The sequence below is a fragment of the Chelonia mydas genome, chromosome 5 (assembly GCF_015237465.2).
Source record: "Chelonia mydas isolate rCheMyd1 chromosome 5, rCheMyd1.pri.v2, whole genome shotgun sequence".
Taxonomy (NCBI): domain Eukaryota; kingdom Metazoa; phylum Chordata; order Testudines; family Cheloniidae; genus Chelonia; species Chelonia mydas.
In genome coordinates, this window is record NC_051245.2 from 45,726,782 (window position 1) to 45,749,199 (window position 22,418).

The 22,418-nt window shown below is 41.9% G+C and overlaps 1 protein-coding gene across 1 annotated transcript; it reads right to left on the minus strand.

The window, feature by feature from the left end:
• Positions 1-417: 417 nt before the first annotated feature.
• On the minus strand, positions 418-15,627 carry F2R (coagulation factor II thrombin receptor). The gene is made up of 2 exons (XM_007064517.4): positions 15,383-15,627; positions 418-3,567 (listed from the first exon to the last, which is right to left on the minus strand). Exons 1-2 carry the CDS (start codon positions 15,456-15,458, stop codon positions 2,363-2,365), a joined length of 1,281 nt encoding a protein of 426 aa, XP_007064579.3. The 5' UTR covers positions 15,459-15,627; the 3' UTR covers positions 418-2,362.
• Positions 15,628-22,418: the final 6,791 nt, after the last annotated feature.

Sequence of the window (22,418 nt, forward strand, 5' to 3'; positions counted from 1 at the left end):
ACCACCATGTAAGAGCACGTCATGTGTGGGATGGGCACGTCAGTTTTGTTAAAATAAATCCTTGAACATGCTAATGTTAGTTAAAATATCCAGAAATTGGTTTGGGACTGGAACCCATGACATTATGTAACTCTAATAAAAAAATGTGATTGTAGGTGCAGTATCATCCTATAAGGATAGAATTTCACTACATGTAGTAGATCCATTGTACAAAGACACATCTGGGCTGAGGAAACGCCAAAGGATTGTTCTGCAATGTTTGTATTTGGGAAACCCATAAAGGGTCCAATCCCACATTCCTTGCACACCCAAAACTCTCACAGATGTCAGAAGGAGTTTTCAGTGCTCAAAGAATGCATGGTTGGACTCCAGTATAGAAATCTTAGTTGCACTGTGGAGTCAATCACACACATCAGAGGAAGTTTACATGTTTATTATTAGTTCAAAGTAACTGAAGTTCCAAAGTATTAAAAAAATTAAACAGTTATGTCCTGTATTATATTACGATTTCCATGAAGTGATAAAATATGGATTAGTCTACTTGATTAAGCCAGGGAATTATAAAATAACATACAAAAATGCTAAATATTTACAGATTTTACTTAAGTCTGTAAAACTACAGTTAGAAAAGCATGCAGCTTCATAAAATACAGTTGAATTGGTGGTGTTTAAGGAAATGTCTAGTTTCATGTGATTTTTACCCAAAGACAGACTGAAAGGAAGAAAACAGAATTCCCATTATGATGACAAGCTATTTCCAAAATACATTTCCTTTCCTTTCAGCGTGTACTTCTTCACCTACTGAAACTGACTACACAGACTCTTCTGAATTTCTAAAAATAAACCAGTATCAAACAAAGTATTAGGATACTGAAACAAATGTCCGATTAACACATGGTAAAATGAAGAAGCAATCCCCATCCTCAAGCATGGAAACACAGGAAGACTCAACAATCAGGAGAGGACTAGCACTCAATATTTACAGCAAACAAGTTTAACTCCATCACAAAAGGAAAAAAGGTAAAATAAATTACGTTTGGGCAGGAGTTTGCCATTTTCACAGTACCTGCTTGAAAGTTAAATTTCTTCCTTTCTCTCTCTTTTGTAATGGACAGGGGACTTTATTCACTCTGAATATGGCAAGCTAATGCTGTTTATTGACAATCTGCTGTTACAAAATTTACATGAACCTCATTGTTGTCACTGTATTGGAAAAGAGAAACCAAGTTAAGTCCTATTATCTATACAGTTCATTTTCAGAACAGATGTCCTGTTACTTTGTGCTATAAGCACATAGTAACACTTTAAAGTAAAATGATGCTATACATGCAGGATGAGGCTGGCTCTGGAACTAAACATTTATAACAAACTTAACATGAACTATTTCAAAACTGCTCAGACTTGCTCTCATGTGGGATAGAGGACAAACTTCTAAGTGATGTGGCCTACTTACATTGCATACAGGAAAAATGCATTTGTAAGTTGCAAAACAGTAGGTGCCAAGTGGTATAAAGACAGTACAAATGCATGGTAATGCACGCAGACAGAGCAATAGCATGTGAAAATGCTGATTTTGAAGTGTCAATTTTTGTGGATGCATATTAACATTGACTTTTGGGGAAATTTTGCTCTAATGGTAGCATGGTCTAAACCAGGAACCCTACAAGAGTTTTTTTTTCCAATGGCAAGTTCAATGATATTATGTGAGAACTATGATACAAAAGGTAGTCCTAGCTGCCATGAATTTTCTTTTTTATCTGACAAGCTCGATTGTCAAAACTGGCTTCTGTTTGTTAAAATCCACTTCATAAACTTCTATGTAAAACACGGAGAAATGCAGTATCCACACTTTGAGATCCCCAAAAATGCACAATGATGTTCAAAAACTTAATTGTATAGCTAAACCTACAAATAATGACATTGAAAAAACAGCTTGGCTGGTAAACCATTTTCATTTCATTCACAAGATAATGGAGAGATGATTTGATACATTTCACTTATAAGTATAGAAACAATTTTGGGGGGGGTTTAAAATGCTAAAACAGGAAATATTTCACAGAATTTTACAAGAGACTGAACTGCAAATCTTAAAAGGGTTTGCTTGGATTTATCTGAAAATAATATCCAACAGCTTTTATAAAAGTTCTTTATATTGCTTCCTCCCATTTCACCTATATACATATAAATACACAGACGCCTGTGCTGTGTTTAGAATTATGTATTACTGTAATGAATCTACCCTACTATATGTCTCAGTTAAGATCTGCCCCAAGTTATGCAATTCTTGGATACAATAGGGTATTTTTACTGAAGCTGTATAAAAATCTTCAAAGAATGTATGATGTACATTTATCCAAAAACATTATGTTAGCAACTTCCTGTAGACACTGTTACTCTGATTACTGGAGCAGGTATCCCTTCTACTGGTCCTAGCCATTAACTGACCACTGCTGCTACTACTGGTAGGTTCAGAACTCTCTTTACAGCACAAGAGATTGCCAACCTGTCTCTGACACTCAGAGGAAGCGTAGTAATAAATCAAAGGATCAATGCAGCAGCTTACACTGCTGATACAAGCACAGAGGAGATAGGCAAAATAGATGTATTCTAACTGGTGGTTGTAAGGAAAAGATAAGTAATGAATTAATAAAAGGACATTTGTTGGTCCAAAACAAATAATAAAAATAGAGAAAACAGCGGCAGACAAGAGTAAAGCACGTGTCTTCTTACTTTGTTTTGCAACAATATTAGAAGAGATAAGACATCGGATAATACACACATAACAGACAGAAGAAATTATTAATGGCACAAAAAAGAAAATGGAAGAGAAAATGGTGAAGAAATTATGGTAATATCTCTTAAGTTCAGATTCTTTTAGCACATCATGGCAGGTTGTAATGTTTAACTCAGATATTTTCATAGTTTGCTCTGTGATGAGAATGGGTATAACACCAACTATGGCTATAAGCCATATGGTAAAGCAGATCAACGAGGCACGCGTTAAAGTACGCCATGAGAGAGATTGCATAGGATACACCACGGCTAAGAAACGATCAATGCTAATAACAGTCATCAGCAGTACCGAACAGTACATGTTACAGTAGAAGGCAGCGGTGATGAGCCGACACATTTCAGGTCCGAACACCCAGTTGTTTCCAGAAAAATGGTATGCGATCTTAAAAGGAAGCACACTTACAAACAATACATCTGCAGAGGCCAGATTCAGCATGTATACTGTAGCTGGCTTTTTAATTTTCATTTTTATCAGGAACACAAGTATTGCTGTAATATTCAGAGGGAGACTCAGCATAACCACTAAAGTGTAAACTGAAGGAACAAAACGAGTCAACCATTGACTAGTCAGGTATCTTTTAGCATCATGAGAGATGAATCTTGTTTGTGCTTTAGTTTGATTGGCTCTAGTTAGATTGCTTAATCCTGATCCAACTTCTGAATCACTTTCAGTATCACTGTCGATGTCTTGAAAAGGTATATGTTCATAGCTGTCATCTTTGTGATAAGATGCAAAGGTTCTTAACCGGTGTGTGCCATTCCAGGAAGTGGTGTCTGAGAAATAAAAAACATGAAGATTAGTAGGCAAGATATTTGCATACTATTTGCAAGCTAGAAAACTATTTATCAAGAGGAAGGATGGTGGTGTGGTTACATCATTGCACTGGGACTCTGGAGATCCATTTTCAATTCCTGGTGCTGCTAGAGATTGCCTACAGCTACACGACATTTGACAAGTCGCTTAATCTCTCTTTGCCCCAGTTACCCATCTTTAAGATTTGGATACTTCCTCTCTCCCCTCCCTTTATCTGTTCTCTGTTTATATTGTAAGCTCTTTAGGACAAGGGACTGATGCGTGCGGCTGGTGTGTATGTATATATATGTGCCACGCTCAATGAGGCCCTGATCTTGGTTGGGGCCTCTAGGTGCCGTAGTAACACAATTAATAAATCCTGTTACCCTTTGACTAGCTTTGCCAGAATCTTCCTACAGTTGTGTCAGAGGGGTCTAGTGTTTCCTTGATACTCATGCACAAAACTCCCATTAGGAGCAATAGTAATGACAAGCGCATAGCCAGAAGAGAGTATTTTCCACTGAAATATTAAGTTTAAATAGGATCCAGCCACCAAAACAGTTATAAAATTTCAAATGATCAGGATATTCTTCCAGAGAAGGCAAAAGTCTCATTCACCCCCATATCGGTTTCCCCTCCCTTTGTCACTGGAATGGGACAAAAAGTCATGCCTTGCGTAGTCCCATCCCAACGGAGTGACTTTTACCCTTGTTTTCATCATAAGATCGACATAAATTCAATTTAAATAATTTTACAATTGTATTTGTTACCATAAGGGAATGGCTATGGGGCTTACACAGACTTTTTGTGCATTTGGGAAGCTCCTGGGGCACTTTTAAAACATAATGGAGGCATTCTGCAGCATGGTTCAGTGACTCTGACAGGGAAGTAGGAATCAGGAGAGGGTTCTTTGGCAGAATGGGATAGATTTGTAACAAATTATTGATTCCATTTTGTATTATGTGTTGAACACGTCTAAGGGCTTGTCTACAAGGGGAAATGGATCAAAACTGCTACTGTGCAATAGCTCCCATGCTCAGAGGGCCTTTTTCTGATTTAGCTTAATCCTCTTTGGAATAAGGCCATGTCTACTCTATAGCACTGTACTACAGCTGTGCCGCTGAGGCAATGTAGCGTGTGTTTCCTACAGTGTCAGAAGGGGTTTTTCTGTCATTGTAGGTAATCCACCTCTCTAAGCAATGGTAGCTAGGTCAACTGAAGCATTCTTCCACTGACCTAGCCGCATCTACACTGGGGATTAAGTTGGCATAGCTACGGTGCTCATGGGATGTGAATTTTTCATACCCTTAAGCCGCATAGTTATGCTGATTTAACTTAAGTATAGACCAGGCCTAAGAGTGTCCACACAGGGAGCTATTCTGCAATAGCTATTCCAGTCAATTTTCCCATGTAGACAAGCCCTAATAAATTTTGCATGACTCAGCTACTGCCCCACCGCTAAGGAATAATGGCTGTCTATGCAGGGGGTACCAACAGGACTGGGGGAGTGGGCTGAAGTGTCCCTGGAGAACACATGGCAAGCAGACATGCCTCTTTAAAAATGGGTTTCAGAGTAGCAGCTGTGTTAGTCTGTATTCGTAAAATAAATTTGTTAGTCTCTAAGGTGCCACAAGTACTCCTTTTTAAACAGGATGTGCAGGAGAGAGGACCAATAGAAATAGACTCTGCTCAGGCTGACATGCTGACCACTTTAGACTCACAGAAGGTTGAGATCAGAGTAGGGGATGATGCATCTCAGGATCTTTTCACGTTATTTTTAAAGATTAGTCAGGGTGGCTGGATGGCCTTGAAAAAGAACTGCTCTAAGTTCACCAGTTCCAGTCAACACAGGCTGGTAAATTTTAACTATCTGACAACTGTTCCGAGGCCCATGTGAAACACACAGGTGATTTCAGTCCTGTACTTAACTTCTGTCACAAATGACACCCCTGGGTACTGGCTGCAATAGACAGGACAAGAATTAAACTTCTCTTCCCTAGAGATTATTCTTCCAGGTCAGGGTTGAGGGACGTATTGTGAAAGAGTGTGAAGACGCTTCTGGTATCTGCACTGCACACCTGCTCTGTGGATAGAGGACTTCAATTCCACTGTTATCAGTGCAACAATTTTTTTTCTTTCCTGTTTCACAAACACACTGGCTAGTTAAACTGGATTTACAGCTGCTTTGCATCACCAGAGCAGCACAGAGTATTGGTTAATCTGGCCCTTAAACCCCACCTCACTGTCCTTCTCACCTCCCTCAACATCAGCAAACAGCAGCACGTAGAGCCCGGGGAAGGAGAGCTATGGCTGCGTGTGAGCTGAGTGGGAATGTGGGGAGCAGCAATGTGTGGGAGCTTGATGGAGGGAAGAGGAAAAGAAGAGCTGTGTTTGGTGAAGGGGGCTGAATTAGCCAGACCAGTGCTATGTGGAGTGGGAACCTGGGGTAGAGGACAAACTCAAGTCCTAATGTCTCTGCACTTTAAAGGACTCCATAGAGAAGTCAAGATGAAGTGAACTGTAGCTCACGAAAGCTTGTGCTCAAATAAATTTGTTAGTCTCTAAGGTGCCACAAGTACTCCTTTTTTTTTTTTTTTTTTGCGGACACAGATTAACACGGCTGCTACTCTGAAGTCTATGGACAGTTTTTCATCCATTGATGTCCAAGCTAACATGTGGCTGCAGAACCTTTAACAAGCAGTGACAGCTGGGGCTTATTCATCTACCAATGAGAAGTCTCAACATGAGTCCAATCTCTTTCACACTACTGATTCATTGCAACCAATAGAACTGTAGCATGGAAATTACCAGTGGAGGATGGGTGATGATTGATTGAGTTACCTCTGATGTCATGATGTCTGTAGTTAAGAGTTGACCTGAACAATTGAACTTGCCTACAATTTATATAACGATTACAATTAAATACAATTGTTAATAGCTTAGCTAATTTATGTAGCTTATGTACAAGATTTAAATGAATTTTAACTACATGGAAAGTTTTAAGAGTCTACAAACAGATTGCATTGGCTGTATCATTCAGGACAAAAAAAAGGTGAGACAGATCACTTTTCTTTAAGGATCCATTTTAAAATTAATTTTAACTCTAATTACTTGTTCATTTTCAGAAAATTAATTCTGTACTCAAAAAGTACTCTAATTTGGGGGAAACGACAATGTATTCTTCATACAAAGAGGTTTAATTCCTTCTTTAAGTGCAAAACTCAACTCAACCTTATCAACAGAGCAGTGAATAACACCTCCATGTGTTTTACTGTGTTTAGTACAGAATTTTGACCTGTGTCTCAATCCTGAATTTAAATGACAGTTAGGGAATCTCTGCACTGACGTCTGCTATAGGAAAGACATTTTTGTCTTGAGCACACATGTAATAAAATGTTCCTATCTTAACAGTACGACTAAAAGGTAGCAGAACTGTACAGAATGTTGCTTTACTGTGTGTGTGTGGGGGGGGGGGTCACTCTAAATTTAACCTCACTCATTAACTGGGGGGCAGTGATGCCAAATCCAAGTGAAAGTCAGAGGAGGTGAGGACAGGTATTCCTACTCGGTGGTGTGGACTCTGTTTAAAGTGTCCTAGAGATCAACTGACCCTCCCTTGAGCTGATCTGACTTAATTGAGAGTTCTTGTTTCTGCCCAGTGATTGCCAAAGCTGAAATCACTGCTAAGCAGGTCCAGGAGTCTGAACTATAGACCTGGTGAAAGACAGTGCAGAAGGTGCAGCAGTAGCAAGGCTCCCTGCTGTCTAGTGAAATCACTGAGAACGGGGCTAAGTGATGGAACCTAAGAACGTACCATTGTGGCGAGAGGTAGAGGTGGCAGCAGCATGCAGCAGCAGAGATAAACATGACAGCAGTGAACCGCAGCAGAGGCAGCAGCAAGCAGCGGGACCAACAGCAGCAGAAGCATTGCTTGGCGCCCCCTTTCAGGGGTGGGAGGTGAACCCGTATGAATACACCCCTGAATTCTGGGACTTTGCTGACTTTGGATAACCAGCTGTGACTTGGGTGCAGCAGAGGGAAAGGGGAGTGGTTTGTTAAAGGGACGTTCATCTGTCAGACTTTCACGCCCCAAGGTGGGAAACTGAGGCAAAATACTACCATCCAAGATACTGTGTGTGAGTGTTTACTGATGGTTTGAATGCTTTTGAATTATTGTTGCAGGATTTTTCCTAATTAGTGATGAAATCCCTCTCCATTTTAATAAAAGTTGTATTTTGTTATACACAGACTCAGTGCTTGTGAGTGGGGAAGTATGGCTTCTTTGAGGCACCAAGGGGTGTGTTTAGTTTTCCCAAACTTCTGGGGTGGATCTCTAGTCGGTTCTGTTCTGTAATGCTGAGAAAATCTCAGAGATATTGAACATTGCCTTTATTGCTGCCGACACCACCTAGCGAAAGCGTTACAGTGATAATTTGTTAAGCCCCGACAATGTGCATGGTGCTGTACAAGATAAAAAGGAAAATTGGAAGTTCAGGGTAGAAGAAGTTTCATGTCTGCATTTATTTTAAATAACCCATTAACTTGGGTTTGAATAGAGACTGGGAGTGGCTGGTCATTACACATATTGAATCCATTTCCCTAAGTTAAGTATCCTCACACCTTCTTGTCAACTGTCTAAATGGGCCATCTTGATTATCACTACAAAAGTTTTTTTTCTCCTGCTGATAATAGCTCATCTTAACTAATTAGCCTCTCACAGTTTGTATGGCAACTTCCAGCTTATCTGTATGTATTGTGACGGGGCAAGGCCAGATGGCTATGGAAAAGTAGTGGGAGATAGATATAGTAGCTCCAGGCTAAACAAATCCTTGGTACCAGGATAAGTGAAATGGCAGCTGCTCCAGGTCAATTAAGACACCTGGGGCCAATTAAGAACTTTCCAGAAGGCAGGGAGACTGCTAGGTTGATTGGGACACCTGAAGCCAATCATGGGCAGGCTGAAACTATTTAAAAGCCTCCCAGTTAGTCAGGTGGGTGTGCATGTCAGGAGCTGTGGGAGGAAGTTGCGCTGTTGGAGAGACTGAGTAGTACACACAATATCAGGCACAAGGAAGGAGGCCCTGAGGTAAGGGTGAAGTGGAGCTTGAGGTAGTGAGGGCTGCTGTGGGGGAAGTAGCCCAGGGAATTGTACATGTCATGGTTCTAAAAGGTCAGCTACCATAGCTGATACTATTAGGGTCCCTGGGCTGGAGCCCAGAGTAGAGGGTGGGCCTGGGTTCCCCCCCCTCACCTTTGCCCCCTGATTAATCACTGAGACTGGGAGACAACAGAGACTGCGCAAGGAAGGATAACTTCTCCTCACCTCCCTCGCTGGCTTATGATGAAAATGGCTCAGTAGACTGTGACCCTGGTCTCTAGAGAGAGATGGGTTACGTGGAGGGTCACAGTGAGCCTCTGAGGCTAGCGAAATCTGCCAGGAAACGCAGGACCCACGGAGGCAAGGACAGAGCTTTGTCACAGTATATCTATCTATATATCTTCTTATTATATGTTCCATTCTATGCATCTGATGAAGTGAGTTGTAGCCCACAAAAGCTTATGCTCTAATAAATTTGTTAGTTTCTAAGGTGCCACAAGTACTCCTGTTCTTTTTGCGGATACAGACTAACAAGGCTGCTACTCTGAAACCTTTAAAAGCAGTAGTGCTCAAGTAGAAAAGTGAGGACATTCAGAAGATTTCTGAGGCTTGTGTCAGCAAAAGGGGGTGGGGGGGGATAAAAGCTCTTACATGATGTCAGAATAAAAAAAATGATTCTGCTGAACCCTGACCTGAAGCATGAGGCCTTTGCAGAAAATTGAAGCTATTCAGAAGATTTCTGAGGCTTGTGTCAGCAAAAGGAAAGGGGGAGGGGAGAATGAAAGCTCTTACATGTCATAATAATAAAAAAAAAAAGACTGATGAACCCTGATCTGAAGCATGAGGCCTTCGCAGGATCACAGGAAACAAAGAACTCTGCATAGGCAGTGGGATATCAGACACAATGAGATATCACAGCAAAGCTACCAAGAATACAGTAGTTGTACTGAAACCATTTGAAAACTACTATAAATATCCATAGCTACGCTAGTTTCCTATCCTATCACATACCTGAGGCCCCTCAGGGGGCCACAAGTTTATTACGTGGGGGTCACGAGCTGTCAGCCTCCACCCCCAAACCCTGCTTCGCCTCCAGCATTTATAATAGCGATAAATTAAAAACTTTTTTTATATTTAAGGGGGGAGGGGTTGCACTCAGAAGCTTGCTGTGTGAAAGGGATCACCAATACAAAAGTTTGAGAACCACTGCCTTAGGCAATGAGTTTGAAAAATGGAAAGTTACATGATTTATATTTATTTGATCATATTTTATTTCACTATTCTTAATAATACAAATAATCTTGGAAGAGAATTCAAATCTTTCAATAGTTACAGTCATGGCATTATATCACTGAAATAATTATCCCTGCTTTCTCTAAGCTCTTATCCAATTCTTTGGAAGAGGTCACAATCCCTTGATGATCATGACTGTCTGTGATATTATCCTTGCTAATATGACAGGACTGCTAGCATATAATAAAATGTTTCGACAATGGAATTAGAAAAGTTTGCTGGCAGCTGAGAAAGAGCAGGATGAAACATTCCATCTTGCTCTAGCTGCTGTGCAGCTGAAACACCGGTTTATACGGTTATTCCTCTGCTTCTAATAAGGACTTTTGTAAGTAAATAAAGCTTAGTATCAGTATGATATTTCTAGTTGCCTGTGATCTTGGCACAGGTTCTCAAATTGGGATCTGCTGAAGAGATGTACAGGGCTCAAATAAGTGTTCTCAGAATCCTTTGTGTTTATTTTTCTAAAACACACATTGCACTGTATTCCATAAAGTGCAATATGATGGGTCTAGCAAATATTGCTGGCCCTCCTGATTAGTATATCAGCCTTTGTCTACACAAGAACTTTGTCAGAAAAACTTCTGTCGCTCAGGGGTCTTAAACAACCCCTCCCCCCCAGACCCCCCCCCCCCCCCCAAAAAAAAAAAAAAGTGTTACTGATGAAAAGTGTGAACAGAGCATTGCCAGCAGAAGCGCTCTCTTGCGGGGGTGGAACTTCTTTGTTGGCAGGAGACCTTTCTCCTGCCGACAAACAGCAGCTACACTGCCGTGTCACTAAAAGCTGCGTAGTGTAGACATAGCCTCAGTTTTTTATTCCATCTTGGGGGGAGCAACAAAAAACAAAAATAAAAGCCACATCATAGAATATCAGGGTTGGAAGGGACCTCAGGAGGTCATCTAGTCCAACCCCCTGCTCATCAAAGCAGATCTTTACACATGGAGCTGTCTGCAAAACAGAAACTGACTCTGACTGTGTTATCTTTGTGATTTTCTCTTTAAAGCCATCTCCAGGTCTGAAGTGCTACTATTTGAGTACGGCCATATGAGAAGAAGAACAAGACAAGAAAAGGTAAAAACCATAAAAAGGAGACAAAAGTTGGAAGACTCAAAATCACTATCATTATTGACACTCAGCAGGGAAGGAAGATGCCTTTCTACCCCTAACACTAATGCTTTTCAAACCACCTTGAAAAAGTACTTCCCCAGACACATCTACTTGCTCACCCTATATTGTAGTAGTTAATTATGAAAAAACTAATATCCATCAAACACACTAAAAACCTACTTGCCCTTGGCAAGTTAATTTTCAAGACTCCATAACAGACAAAGTTTTTAGAGGGAAGCAGATGGATATATCTGAAAAGTATAAAACAATTTAATTTTTCTAAGTTTTTCACTTATTTATCTGATAAAATAGCAAAAACTCTCATTTTTAAACTTGTTTCTTACTGCTGAAGAGCCTTGCTTAAAATCATCCTTTGAACAAAAGTTTTCAGTTAAACATTTAAGAATTACCTTTTCAGCTATATCAAAGTTAAGTTCTTGAAATCTTTCCACCAATTCTCTGGACTGACTACATTTAGGTATATTTATGCATTTTTTTTTCAAGTTAACTTCCTTTTTTATGAAAGCATTGTATTTGCAGCATTGGAAATCGATCCAGTTCATCCACAGAACAAGTGCATCACAAGCAGTACAAACTTCCCCACTTTGCCACACCAGTATACTTATAACCTGTTCAGAACAGATCCTTCTCCAAAGATGGAAGGGTAATTCAGTCTCCAGTAGATTAATGTCTTGGCCTGACTGCCAGAATCTGAAGAAGAGCTCTGTGCAGCTCAAAAGCATCAACAGAGGTTGGCCCAGTAAAAGATACTACTTCACCCACCTTGTGACTTTCAGAACAAATTTGTAAGCTATTTATATAGTGCCATAAATGTGCATGGCACTTTATAGACAAAAGCAAAAACCACACCCTAAGGAATTCAGAATCTATGCTAGCTGTAATACCGCTTTTGTGATGTGGAAACCTGAACACGGTGGCAAATAACTACCTCATTTTACACAGGTGACTGAACAATCATCAGCTCCTCAAGAGTGACTTTTGATCACTATTGCCTATAGCTGCATTCATACCTGTGGCCTCTTGGTGAAAGGCTCTAAGCCCTTTTTCCAGCCCCCACGGTATTATTGCATTGATTAGCATATTCAATGTGTATGTAACTAATTCTTTGGCAATTTAGTAGTGTACACAAACAAAATAAGGAAGTTCAAAGGTTTGGGTGAAATATAGTTCTGTATGACAGAAGAAAGAGGATTGCTTTTGTAACAGTAAACCTTCTGAGAAATGGTAACCATTTAATGATTTCTGTTTAGTGGGACAAAAAGGCTAATGTTTTTCCATGTAACTTGATAACTACCTTTTTAATTCTGTAAAATGTAGCATTATAATTCTTTTTATAAGATACAATACATAAGAATTATACATTATTCTACTCCATGAATGCCCTTTAACCGTCAAACTGTTACATAATTTATATCTTTTTTGGAGTGAGTTACAGGGACACACATTTACTGTTTCTGTACAGTGAAAAGCAACATTCAACAATATTTTTATACTGGCATTACTTGGCATAGATTTTAACTAAATTTCTTTTAGGTTTACACCATTCAGTGGCAATCTTTAAAAATAGCATTTATTCCTATCACCATCGTACTATGATGACAGAAATACACAGAAAACTGCTAAAGCAGATCATCCTAAAAACTAAAACTCTACCCAATCGTATCCTAAAACAGTAAATTTAACCTAAAGTGTATGAACTAAATGTTTAAACCTCAAGGTAAAATGAGATCTAAATCCATAATAAAAGCTTTTCAAACAGACAAAACATACACACACGCGCACCTCCATGTATCAAATTTTCATTGATGACAAGAATTGGTTAAGTACTCCTATTGCCATATTCGCAACTGACAATTTGATGCAGGATCATCCACATAGAGGCACAGTATCAATGGAAAAACATTTGCTACTAGCAATGGTCATTTATTTTCTGTCAATGAAAACTGGGTTTTTTTTTATTTAAAGGTTCTGTTATAGTGTTTGCAACTCAGATAGGGTAGCATTGATGCTGGAGAACTAGAAAGTGGAACTGATTAGTCTGTCTTTATTGGCCAAGCTGCAAGATCTGTAGATCTGAAAACCCTTTAACAAGGCAGTTAAGCAACATTATTCCCATTTTATATAATAATAAAAGTGTAGGACTGGAAGGACCTCAATAGGTCATCTAATCCAGACCCCTTCACTCAAGGCAGGGCTAAGTAACAACTAGACCATTCCGGATAGGTGTATAGAACATAAGAACGGCCATACTGGGTCAGACCAAAGGTCCATCTAGACCAGTATCCTGTCTTCCGACAATGGCCAATGCCAGGTGATTCACAGGGAATGAACAGAACAGGTAATCATCAAGTGATCCATCTCCTGTTGCCCATTCCCATCTTCTGGCAAAACTGAGGCTAGGGTTTTGTTTAACCTGTTCTCAAAAGACTCCAGTGATGGAAATGCCACAGCCTCCCTAGGCAATTTGTTCCAGTGCTTAACTACCTTGATGGTTAGGAAATTTTTCCTAATGTTCAACCTAAACCTCCCTTGCTGCAATTTAAGCCCATTTCTTCTTGTCCTATCTTCAGAGATAAGGAGAGCAATTTTTCACCCTCTTCTTCAGGGGTGGCCAACCTGAGCCTGAGAAGGATCCAGAATTTACTAATGTACATTGCCAAAGAGCCCCAGTAACATCAGCAGCCCTCCCGCCAGCACCTCCTGCCCGCCAGCAGCCCTGCCGATCAACACCTCCCCCTTCCTCCCTGCTGTGATCAGCTGTTTCGCAGTGTACAGGAAGGTCTGGGATGGAGGGGGGAGGAGCAAGGGTGCAGCAGGTTCGGGGGGGGCAGGAAGGAGCGGGGGCCTTGGGGTAAAGGGTGGAGTGGGGGCAGGGCCTGCGGTTGAGCAGTGGAAAGTTGGCACCTGTAGCTCCAGCCCCGGAGTCAGCACCTATGCAAGAAACCGCATATTAACTTCTGAAGAGCTGCATGCAGCTCTGGAGCCACATATTGGCCACCCCCGCTCTTTTTTATAACAACCTTTTATGTACTTGAATACTGTTATCTTCCTCCCCAGTCTTCTCTTCTCCAGACTAAACAAATCGATTTTTTTCAATCTTTCCACATGGGTCATGTTTACTAGACCTTTAATCATTTTTGCTGCTTTCCCCTGTCCACATCTTTCCTGAAATGTGGTGCCCAGGACTGGACACAATACTTCCAGTTGAGGCCTTATCCATGCAGATTAGAGTGGAAGAATTCTCAGGTTTTGCTTATAACATTCCTGCTGATACAGCCCAGAATGAAGTTTGCTTTTTTCCCCCCAACAGCGTTACATTGTTGACTCATATTTCGTTTGTGATCCCCTATAACCCCCAGATCCCTTTCCCTAGTACTCCTGCCTAGGCAGTCATTTCCCATTTTGTATGTGTGAAGTTGATTGTTCCTTTCTAAGTGGAGTACTTTGCATGTGTCCTTACTGAATTTCATCCTATTTACTTCAGACCAGTTCTCCGGATTATTTTGAATTTTAATCCTATCCTCCTTTTCCTTAGATAAACTGAAGTTCAGGGAAATTAAAAGATTTAGGTTAGACAAGTAGTCAGTAACAGAGGCAGAAAGAATATTCAGGTCTCCTGACTCCCCAGTCCACTGCCACAGAATGTTAAGGAGATATTGTCTACAGAGTTTTTGCAGCCTTGTGTTTTTCCAGGACATTAGGGAGACGGCGGGGGGGGGGGGGGGTCCACTGGGCCAACTTCTGTGGGTAACTTTCCCACACCCGAAGAAGAGCTCTGGGTAGCTCCAAAGCTTCTCTCACCAACCGCAGTGGGTCCCGTAAAAAGATATCAACCCCCCCACGCTGTCTCTCTAAAGTGGTGGGGGAACACAGCTAAGCACAATTTAACCACATTGTCCCTTAAATAAACAAGCCCTCCTGTTGTCTATGGGGAGAGGCGGGGATTAAGTCTAGTCATTATCAAATCGGCTGGTCCTGGAGCCGCTAGGAGCGATGTCAGGAGAAACAAGGGGGAAGGCAGGAAAGGAAGCCAGGGTTCTGAGCAGCTGTGTCGGATGCACGAGCGGGCAGAGCTCCCTCGTCCGCAGGCGCTCAGGGAGATCCTGCCCAGTGACTCTCACTGCAGCCCCAGCAAATCCCGCGCGTTGGTTACTACAGGGGAGCCCCTCTCGGCTCAGGCCCTCCAGCCCCGTCATCAGGGGTCAGCGCCTCGCTCACAGCGGCGGGGCCCTGGACCGCCCGGGATCGGAAGGTGAGGGATGCGCGGCGCGGGACTCACCGTTCGCCGGCGCGGAGAAGGCGAGCAGGGGGCCCAGCAGGGCGAGCCCGCCGAGTAGCAGCAGCTGCCTCCCCATGGCTGCCTGGCCCGCCGGGCCGGGGTCTCTGCAAGCTGCCGCGCCGCCGCCCGCCCGCGGCTCCCTGAGCGCAGTCGGAAAGAGACGTGGGGCGGCGAGGGGGGTTATAAGCGGCCCCGCAGGCGGGGGAAGGCAGAGCGGCGGAGGCGGCGGCGGTCACTCCCACTGTCACAGGCGCAGGCGGCAGAGCCCCGCTCCTCTCCGTCCCCCTGGCGGGACGTGCGTGCAACAGGCTGCCCGGCTGCCCTGCCCGGCGTCCTGGGGAACCCCTGACGCTGCCCCGCCGGCCAACCCCCGTGTCCCGGAGAGAGGGGGAAGGAAGGGCGGCGCCACCTGTGTCCCCTCACCCTGCTGCCGGGAGTCCCTCAGTGCGGGAAAGGACACAGCTGACGCCGGATATACGCTCCGCTCAGGGAAGGGAATTTTCTGGCCCCACCAGGCCAGAGCTGAGCCCTTCTGGCCCCAGAAGCACCCACCATAAGCCAAAACGAACTGATCTGATGCTCTTTGGTGACAGACCAAAGACTACACCGTTCCAAAAGGAGCTCTCAGGTATTTGGCTGGCAATGGGAGTGACATACATTTCGACATTCATGTTATTGCCACAGAGCTAAAACCCTGAACCTTCTCACTTACCTCTCTTGCACAGGTCCTCTGGTGCAACCTGCTTCAGCCAGTCACACCCTGGACCTGGGCTTCGGATTTGATGTTAATAGCAAACCCAAGTCTGTCTAGAGCAGAGCCTTAGGTCACTGTAGCAGTGATAAGAGCTCTGACAAGCAACTAGACTGTAGTCAAATCAAGGCCGAAGGTCTAAGACCCATGGACTCAATCAAAAAGGCATGCTAAAGGACAGCAGGATTCTAACCACAGGGCAAGGAATAGAGGATCTAGTGAATCATATGAGAGTCTTGGTCATTGATGCACTTGTCCCCAAATGTCCCTTCCTCATTGCCCACACAGATCTCCTTGCCTTTCTAGCACTCTGCATCAGATGAAGAGACAGGGTTGGAAACTTGAGCACGTAGTGGAAAACAAAATCTTGAAACAAAGAATTTCTCCAGGCCTCTGCTGAGGTATTATAGGGATGCCTGCCTTTCAGTGAATAGAAGGCAGACATCCATTCTTATTCTCCTGGGCCTCTCTGCAGCAGTTGACATTTGTCTACCTTGAGAGAGGTAGAAGGAGTCCATGGTAACATGCTAAAATGGTTTAAGTGCCTCAGGGAAGGATGCACCCAAGCAATAGTGATGGGAAACTGAGCATCTGTCGCTATATCCCTCACTTGTGAAGACACACACAAAGGCTCAATTCTCTTTTTGGTCCGTTCAACATCTACATGCAGCCACTAGGTGAACTAGTAAGACAACGTGGACTCAAGTGTCAGCCATTTACAGAGGACATGTAGCTCTGTCCTCTGCCATATGCAAACTAAGCACATTATCTAGAGGTGTGGGTGATCTAGACAGCTTTCCAATCGGGCAAGCCACCAGCAATAACTGTGCCAAAAGCATCCCCAAAGCATACCAGTGCAGCTATGATTACTCTACCTCTAACCCAGTTGAAATCTGCTCCTATTGCTGGCCACCTGCCTGTGAGTCTCACAATCCTTCCAGAAAACAAGTCGTTGGTTTTAAGGCTAGAAGGATCTGCCTTGATAATCTTCTAATCTCCTGCATAACACAGACGATAGAATTTCACCCAGTAATTCCTGCAACTGACAAAATTATTCGTCTTTGCAACGTAAATGAGCAACATCAAATGCAAAAACTGGTGATTGAGCTACAGCATCTTTCAGAAAGACATCCAATCGTAAACACTCCCAAGTGATGTATTAGCCACGTCCCTTGGTCATTTGTCCCAATGGTTAATTACCCTTCCTGACAAAAAGTTACATCTTGTTTGCCATTTGAATTTTTAAAAAACTTTATCTTCCAACAACTGGATCTCATGATGTTGGTCTGCAAGTTCAAAGAATTCCCTGAAATCAGGTAATTTCTGCCAATGTAGGTACTCATAGACTGATCAGGTAGCCTCTTAAATTTTCTTTTCTGATAAACTACAGGAACTGAGCTCTCCACAGCTGTTTAGGAGTTTTCCAAACCTTTAAAAAAAAAAGTTGGAAGAAATTTACAACATTATTTGAAGGGGTGACATTAAAAATAAACACAGTTCTCGAGTAGAGGTATCACTTATGTCTTACTGAGGGAATATTTCCCTCCTCCTACTTGATACTCTGTTTTATACATCCAAAGATTGTGTTAACCAATTGCAGTGTAGCAAAAAGACCTATTACTTCCAAGTCCTTTGCAGAGTCACTACTTATGGGGGCAACCCCCCATTTGATAAGCGTGTCCTACATTCTTTGTAACTAGATGCATAACTTTGCATTTCACCGTCTTAAAATGAATGTTTGATGCATCAACATTATAAAACGATCCACATCATTACTTAGCATGCCACCAACCAGTGTGGCAATATTTTATAATTTTATTCCAGGTCATAGATAAAAATATTGAATGGCCTTAAAGGACTTCACTGGAAAGAGCCTTCATTGATTATTTTCCATTACTTATATTTTGGAATTTATCAGCCTGTTTTTAATCCCTTGAATGAATCATACTGATTTTGTATAATGCTATGTAAGTGATAATGTAATGTGGCATTAAGCCAAATACCTTACAGAAAACTAAGTACATAGTTACCTTTATGAACCAGATTTGTAGTCCTGAAGAATATCTAGTTTGACAAGAGCCATTTTCTATAAAACCATGTTGACTCATGTTAACTATATACTGTCCTCTAATTCTTTGATAGAGTCTGATATCAGCCATTCCATTATTTTGCTTGGGACCAGTGGCAGGCTAACCAGTGTATATATTTTCCAGGTCAACCTGTTTTCCGTTTAAAACATTGGCTTGTCAGTGCGCTGGAAGTTCCTCAGTTTTCCAAAATTTATTAAACATTAACTGTCCAGCGAAATCTTTAATCAACTCCTCTAGAACTCCTTGGTGCAAGTTATTCAGATTGCTGTTTTAAAAGCGTGTTACTGTAATGCTATTTAATGTCCTTAATTATTGCTTTAATAAAAAGTATTTCATTGTCATGAGACTGATACATCATCCAGCTTTATTCCAAATGCAGAACAGATATTGAAGACTTCTGCACTGACAATTTTACCACCTCCGTTTAGTAACTGACTTATCCCAGTGTTGGGATTTCTTTTTGTTCCCAATGTATTAAGAAATTCCCTAACCTGACTGACCATAGATATTTTATCAATATCTTTAGCTTCCCTTTTCAGTTGTCCACACTTCTTAATTTCTACATTATAGTCAATCCCATCAACCTCCCCTTTCCCCACTTATATATAATTGCTGTTTTCACTTTCCCTTTTAGCCAAGATTATTTTTAATCTATTTTTAAATAGCCATAGGAACACTCTTGTGACTGAAGAATTATGGCCTTTTGAATATCAAGAGTTCCTAAACAACTTCCACTTCCCCCCCACACTTCTGTTTAAAAGTTTTGCTCTCAATTTTTATAATTATTTTTAGCTTTGGGAAACTGGCCATTTTCATAGCAATCTCATAGTCATTTTAAATTAGATTTAGATATTTATGTAGAATAGTCTTTAGGTAAAATCATGGCCCCATTTAAATCAATGGAAATTTTGCCATTGACTTCAGTGAGTCCAGGATTTCACTCTTAGTCTCCATCAGGCAGTTTCTCCTGTGCATAAACACTATGAATTAAGTCAGCATTACAAATGTTCTAACTTGTAGGTGTGAATAAGTTAACAGGAAGTCAGAACAAAGCATTTAAATTTTATGAAAGATAAAGTGTACAGTAAATATTGTGAAATTTGTTTGTAGAGACTGGGTAGGTCAAAGCTGGCATTTACACACAAACAAGAAAAACAAGAAGTGATGATGGTGTACTTTATAGTACTGAAATGTATCCATTCGATTTTTAATCATATGTAATAACAGTGTATGTTGGGGGTGGAGAACCTCCGGCCCACTGCTTAATGTAATCCGGCCTGTGGAAAGTCTCCATGCCCCCCTCCAGCCCTGCAGCTCCCGGGCGGAGGGGCGATCAGGGAAGCTCTGCATGCTGCCCCTACCCCCAGCGCCAGCTCCAGCTCCACAGCTCCCATTGGCTGGGAACCTTGGCCAATGGGAACTGCGGGGGTGGCACCTGCGCCTCCTGGCCGCCCCTCTGCCTCAGGGCAGGACATGCTGGCCACTTCCAGGAGCAGTGCAGAGCCAGGGCAGGCAAGGAGCCTGCCTTAGCCCCGCTGCACCGTCGACCGGGAGCTGCCTCAGGTAAGCGCCACCCGGCTGGAGCCTGCACCCCAAGTCCCCTGTCCCAGGTCAGAACCCCCTGCCACACCCTAACTCCCTCCCAGACCCTGCACCCTACCTGCACCCCAGCCCCCTGCCCCCAGGGGTGCACCCCCGCACCTTAACTCTCTCCCACCCTCTCTTACACCCATAAAGGTGCTACATGCAAGAAAGCTCATCCCATCAGTTTGAACTGTGGAAGAAGAAAGTAAAGATACCCAACATGAATATTCTTCCTCTCTTTGCTTTTTGGACTGTCACAGGGTTGGAGCTAGGAAATAAAAGCAGAGATCCCCAGGATCAACCTAGGTTAGCCCTAAAAGACATTCAGTGTTGATAGATTACTACATCTCTGTCACCTTTTGGAACCATAGGCTGTAACTCATTTGTGTATATACGTTGCCTGCTTTAACCTGTAAATAACTCTCGTTTCCCCTAGTTTATAAATCCTTAGTTAGTTTACTATAGGATAGACTACAAGCATTGTCTTCGGTGTGAGATCTAAGATACAAATTGATCTTGGATAAGTGCCTGGTCTCTTGGGACTGGGAATAACCTGAATATTTTGTGATCTTTGGTGTAAGTGACCATTTATCACTAAGACCAGCTTGCCTGGATGACAAGATAGGCTGGAGTACCCCAGGGGACTGTCTGTGACTCCATGGTAAGACTTTTATTGCACTTCAAGAGTTCACATTTGTTACTGGGTTGGTAAAATCTAATTATAGAGTAAAGCACCAGTCTGGGATGTCTGCCGTGCTTTTTGTCAGTCTATCCTGAGGTTGGCACTCTCAGTCATGAACTACTCCAAACAGTGTGACAGTCAGGATACCCCAATATCATCTGCTTTATACAGTTTTATTCACTCTCAAAAATGAATATTTGCTGGATCTTTAATTCCACAGAACTTCATTGTCCAGCCATCCTTTTAAACCTTTGTCATGTTCAAAAAAGTATTATTAAAAATTGTTTTACCCACTGTATTTATAACTATCCACTGGATGAATGCTCTCCCTCTTTAGATATAGTCATTTACCAGTAAAATAATAATCACATGTAATGGTGTATAGCACATGAAAGTTATCACTGTTCATCTGTTGCTTTGGGGAGAAAGATAATGAGAGGTTTCAGGTCAAATTGGACTTATCAGCTTTAGTAAAAACATTGAAGAGAATGAGAAATTTCCTGCCTGATAATTTTCTCTGTTAGCAGCTTTTCTCCTCACTCATTATTCATGGACTAATGCCCCCAACCTGTGGAATTCAAAGGTGATCCAGTGTTGTTGCCAGAGGCTCCAGGACTAACTTCCGCCCATCAGAAGAGTTTTTCCAAAACTGTAGAAACATTCCAGCAACTAATCATTAGCATTAAGACAACTTGATATAAGACATAATGTCTTAAAGTTAATAGTAATATGTAAGTGTCCCTTGACAGAAAATGTTCAGTTTTTTACCAGGCTAATAGGGTGGGTTGAATTCAGAGACAAGCTGCTAACAAATTAAATGATCATGAAAGAAATTTCTCATTCTATTATGCAGCTTCTCTCCTCATTCGTGACTCATGGAAAGTAGCAAGCCGTGAATCCTCAAACTAGGGAGGGGAAGGATAAGCAGAGATTAATTATTATAGTAGAATAATAGGCAGGAATGGAAGTTCCCCCATATATAGAGTAAGTACTTTATAAAAGAAGGAGTAATGTGAGCACCAGCCCAGTAGCACCTGCCTACCAAAGGATACCATTGAAGAGGGATGGAAATTTATTTTGCAAATCTTCCTCAAATGAGGCTAATACACTTCTCCATCAGTGCCTCTGGGGACTTCTGTGAATAGTTTCCCAGATGCCTAGTTTGCAGAATTTTTCATCTCTTATCTGCAGCAAGCTTGAGGTCCTAAGGCCTTAGCATTTCGAATAGAATGAGATGAACAAAATACAATTAGCATAAGTACTCCATATGCTTGAGATATAGCTTTAGAGCTCTAGGAATGCCACCTCCCAAGGATTAGAACAAAATGAGAACTGGTTACCAAGAACTGTGGAAAGAGGAGCTTACCTTGAACAGAAAGGTTTCTGGAACTATAACAACAACCTTTTCTGTTTGACAAAGGAAGTGTGGTTCTTGTACGACCATAGGAAGTAATTCCAAAACCTTGCCAGTTGGAGGAAAAGGCAATTAGAAAGGCCAGCCATGGGGTTATCTAATTTGTCATTGTGATTAAACTTGGCACCCAATACTCTAGTGGAAGACCCAATGTGTCTGTCTGTAAAGAGCTGCTCTGACTGGTACCCACGTTTTCTAAGGCGTTTGGTTGTAAGACAACCATTTCTCCTGGAGAAACCCATATGTAATGCATCCGATGAAGTGAGCTGTAGCTCACGAAAGCTTATGCTCAAATCAATTTCATAGATTCATAGATATTTAGGTCAGAAGGGACCATTATGATCATCTAGTCTGACCTCCTGCACAACGCAGGCCACAGAATTTCACCCACCACTCCTACAAAAAAAACCTCACACCTATATCTGTGCTATTGAAGTCCTCAAATCGTAGTTTAAAGACTTCAAGAGCAGAGAATCCTCCAGCAAGTGACCCATGCCCCATGCTACAGAGGAAGG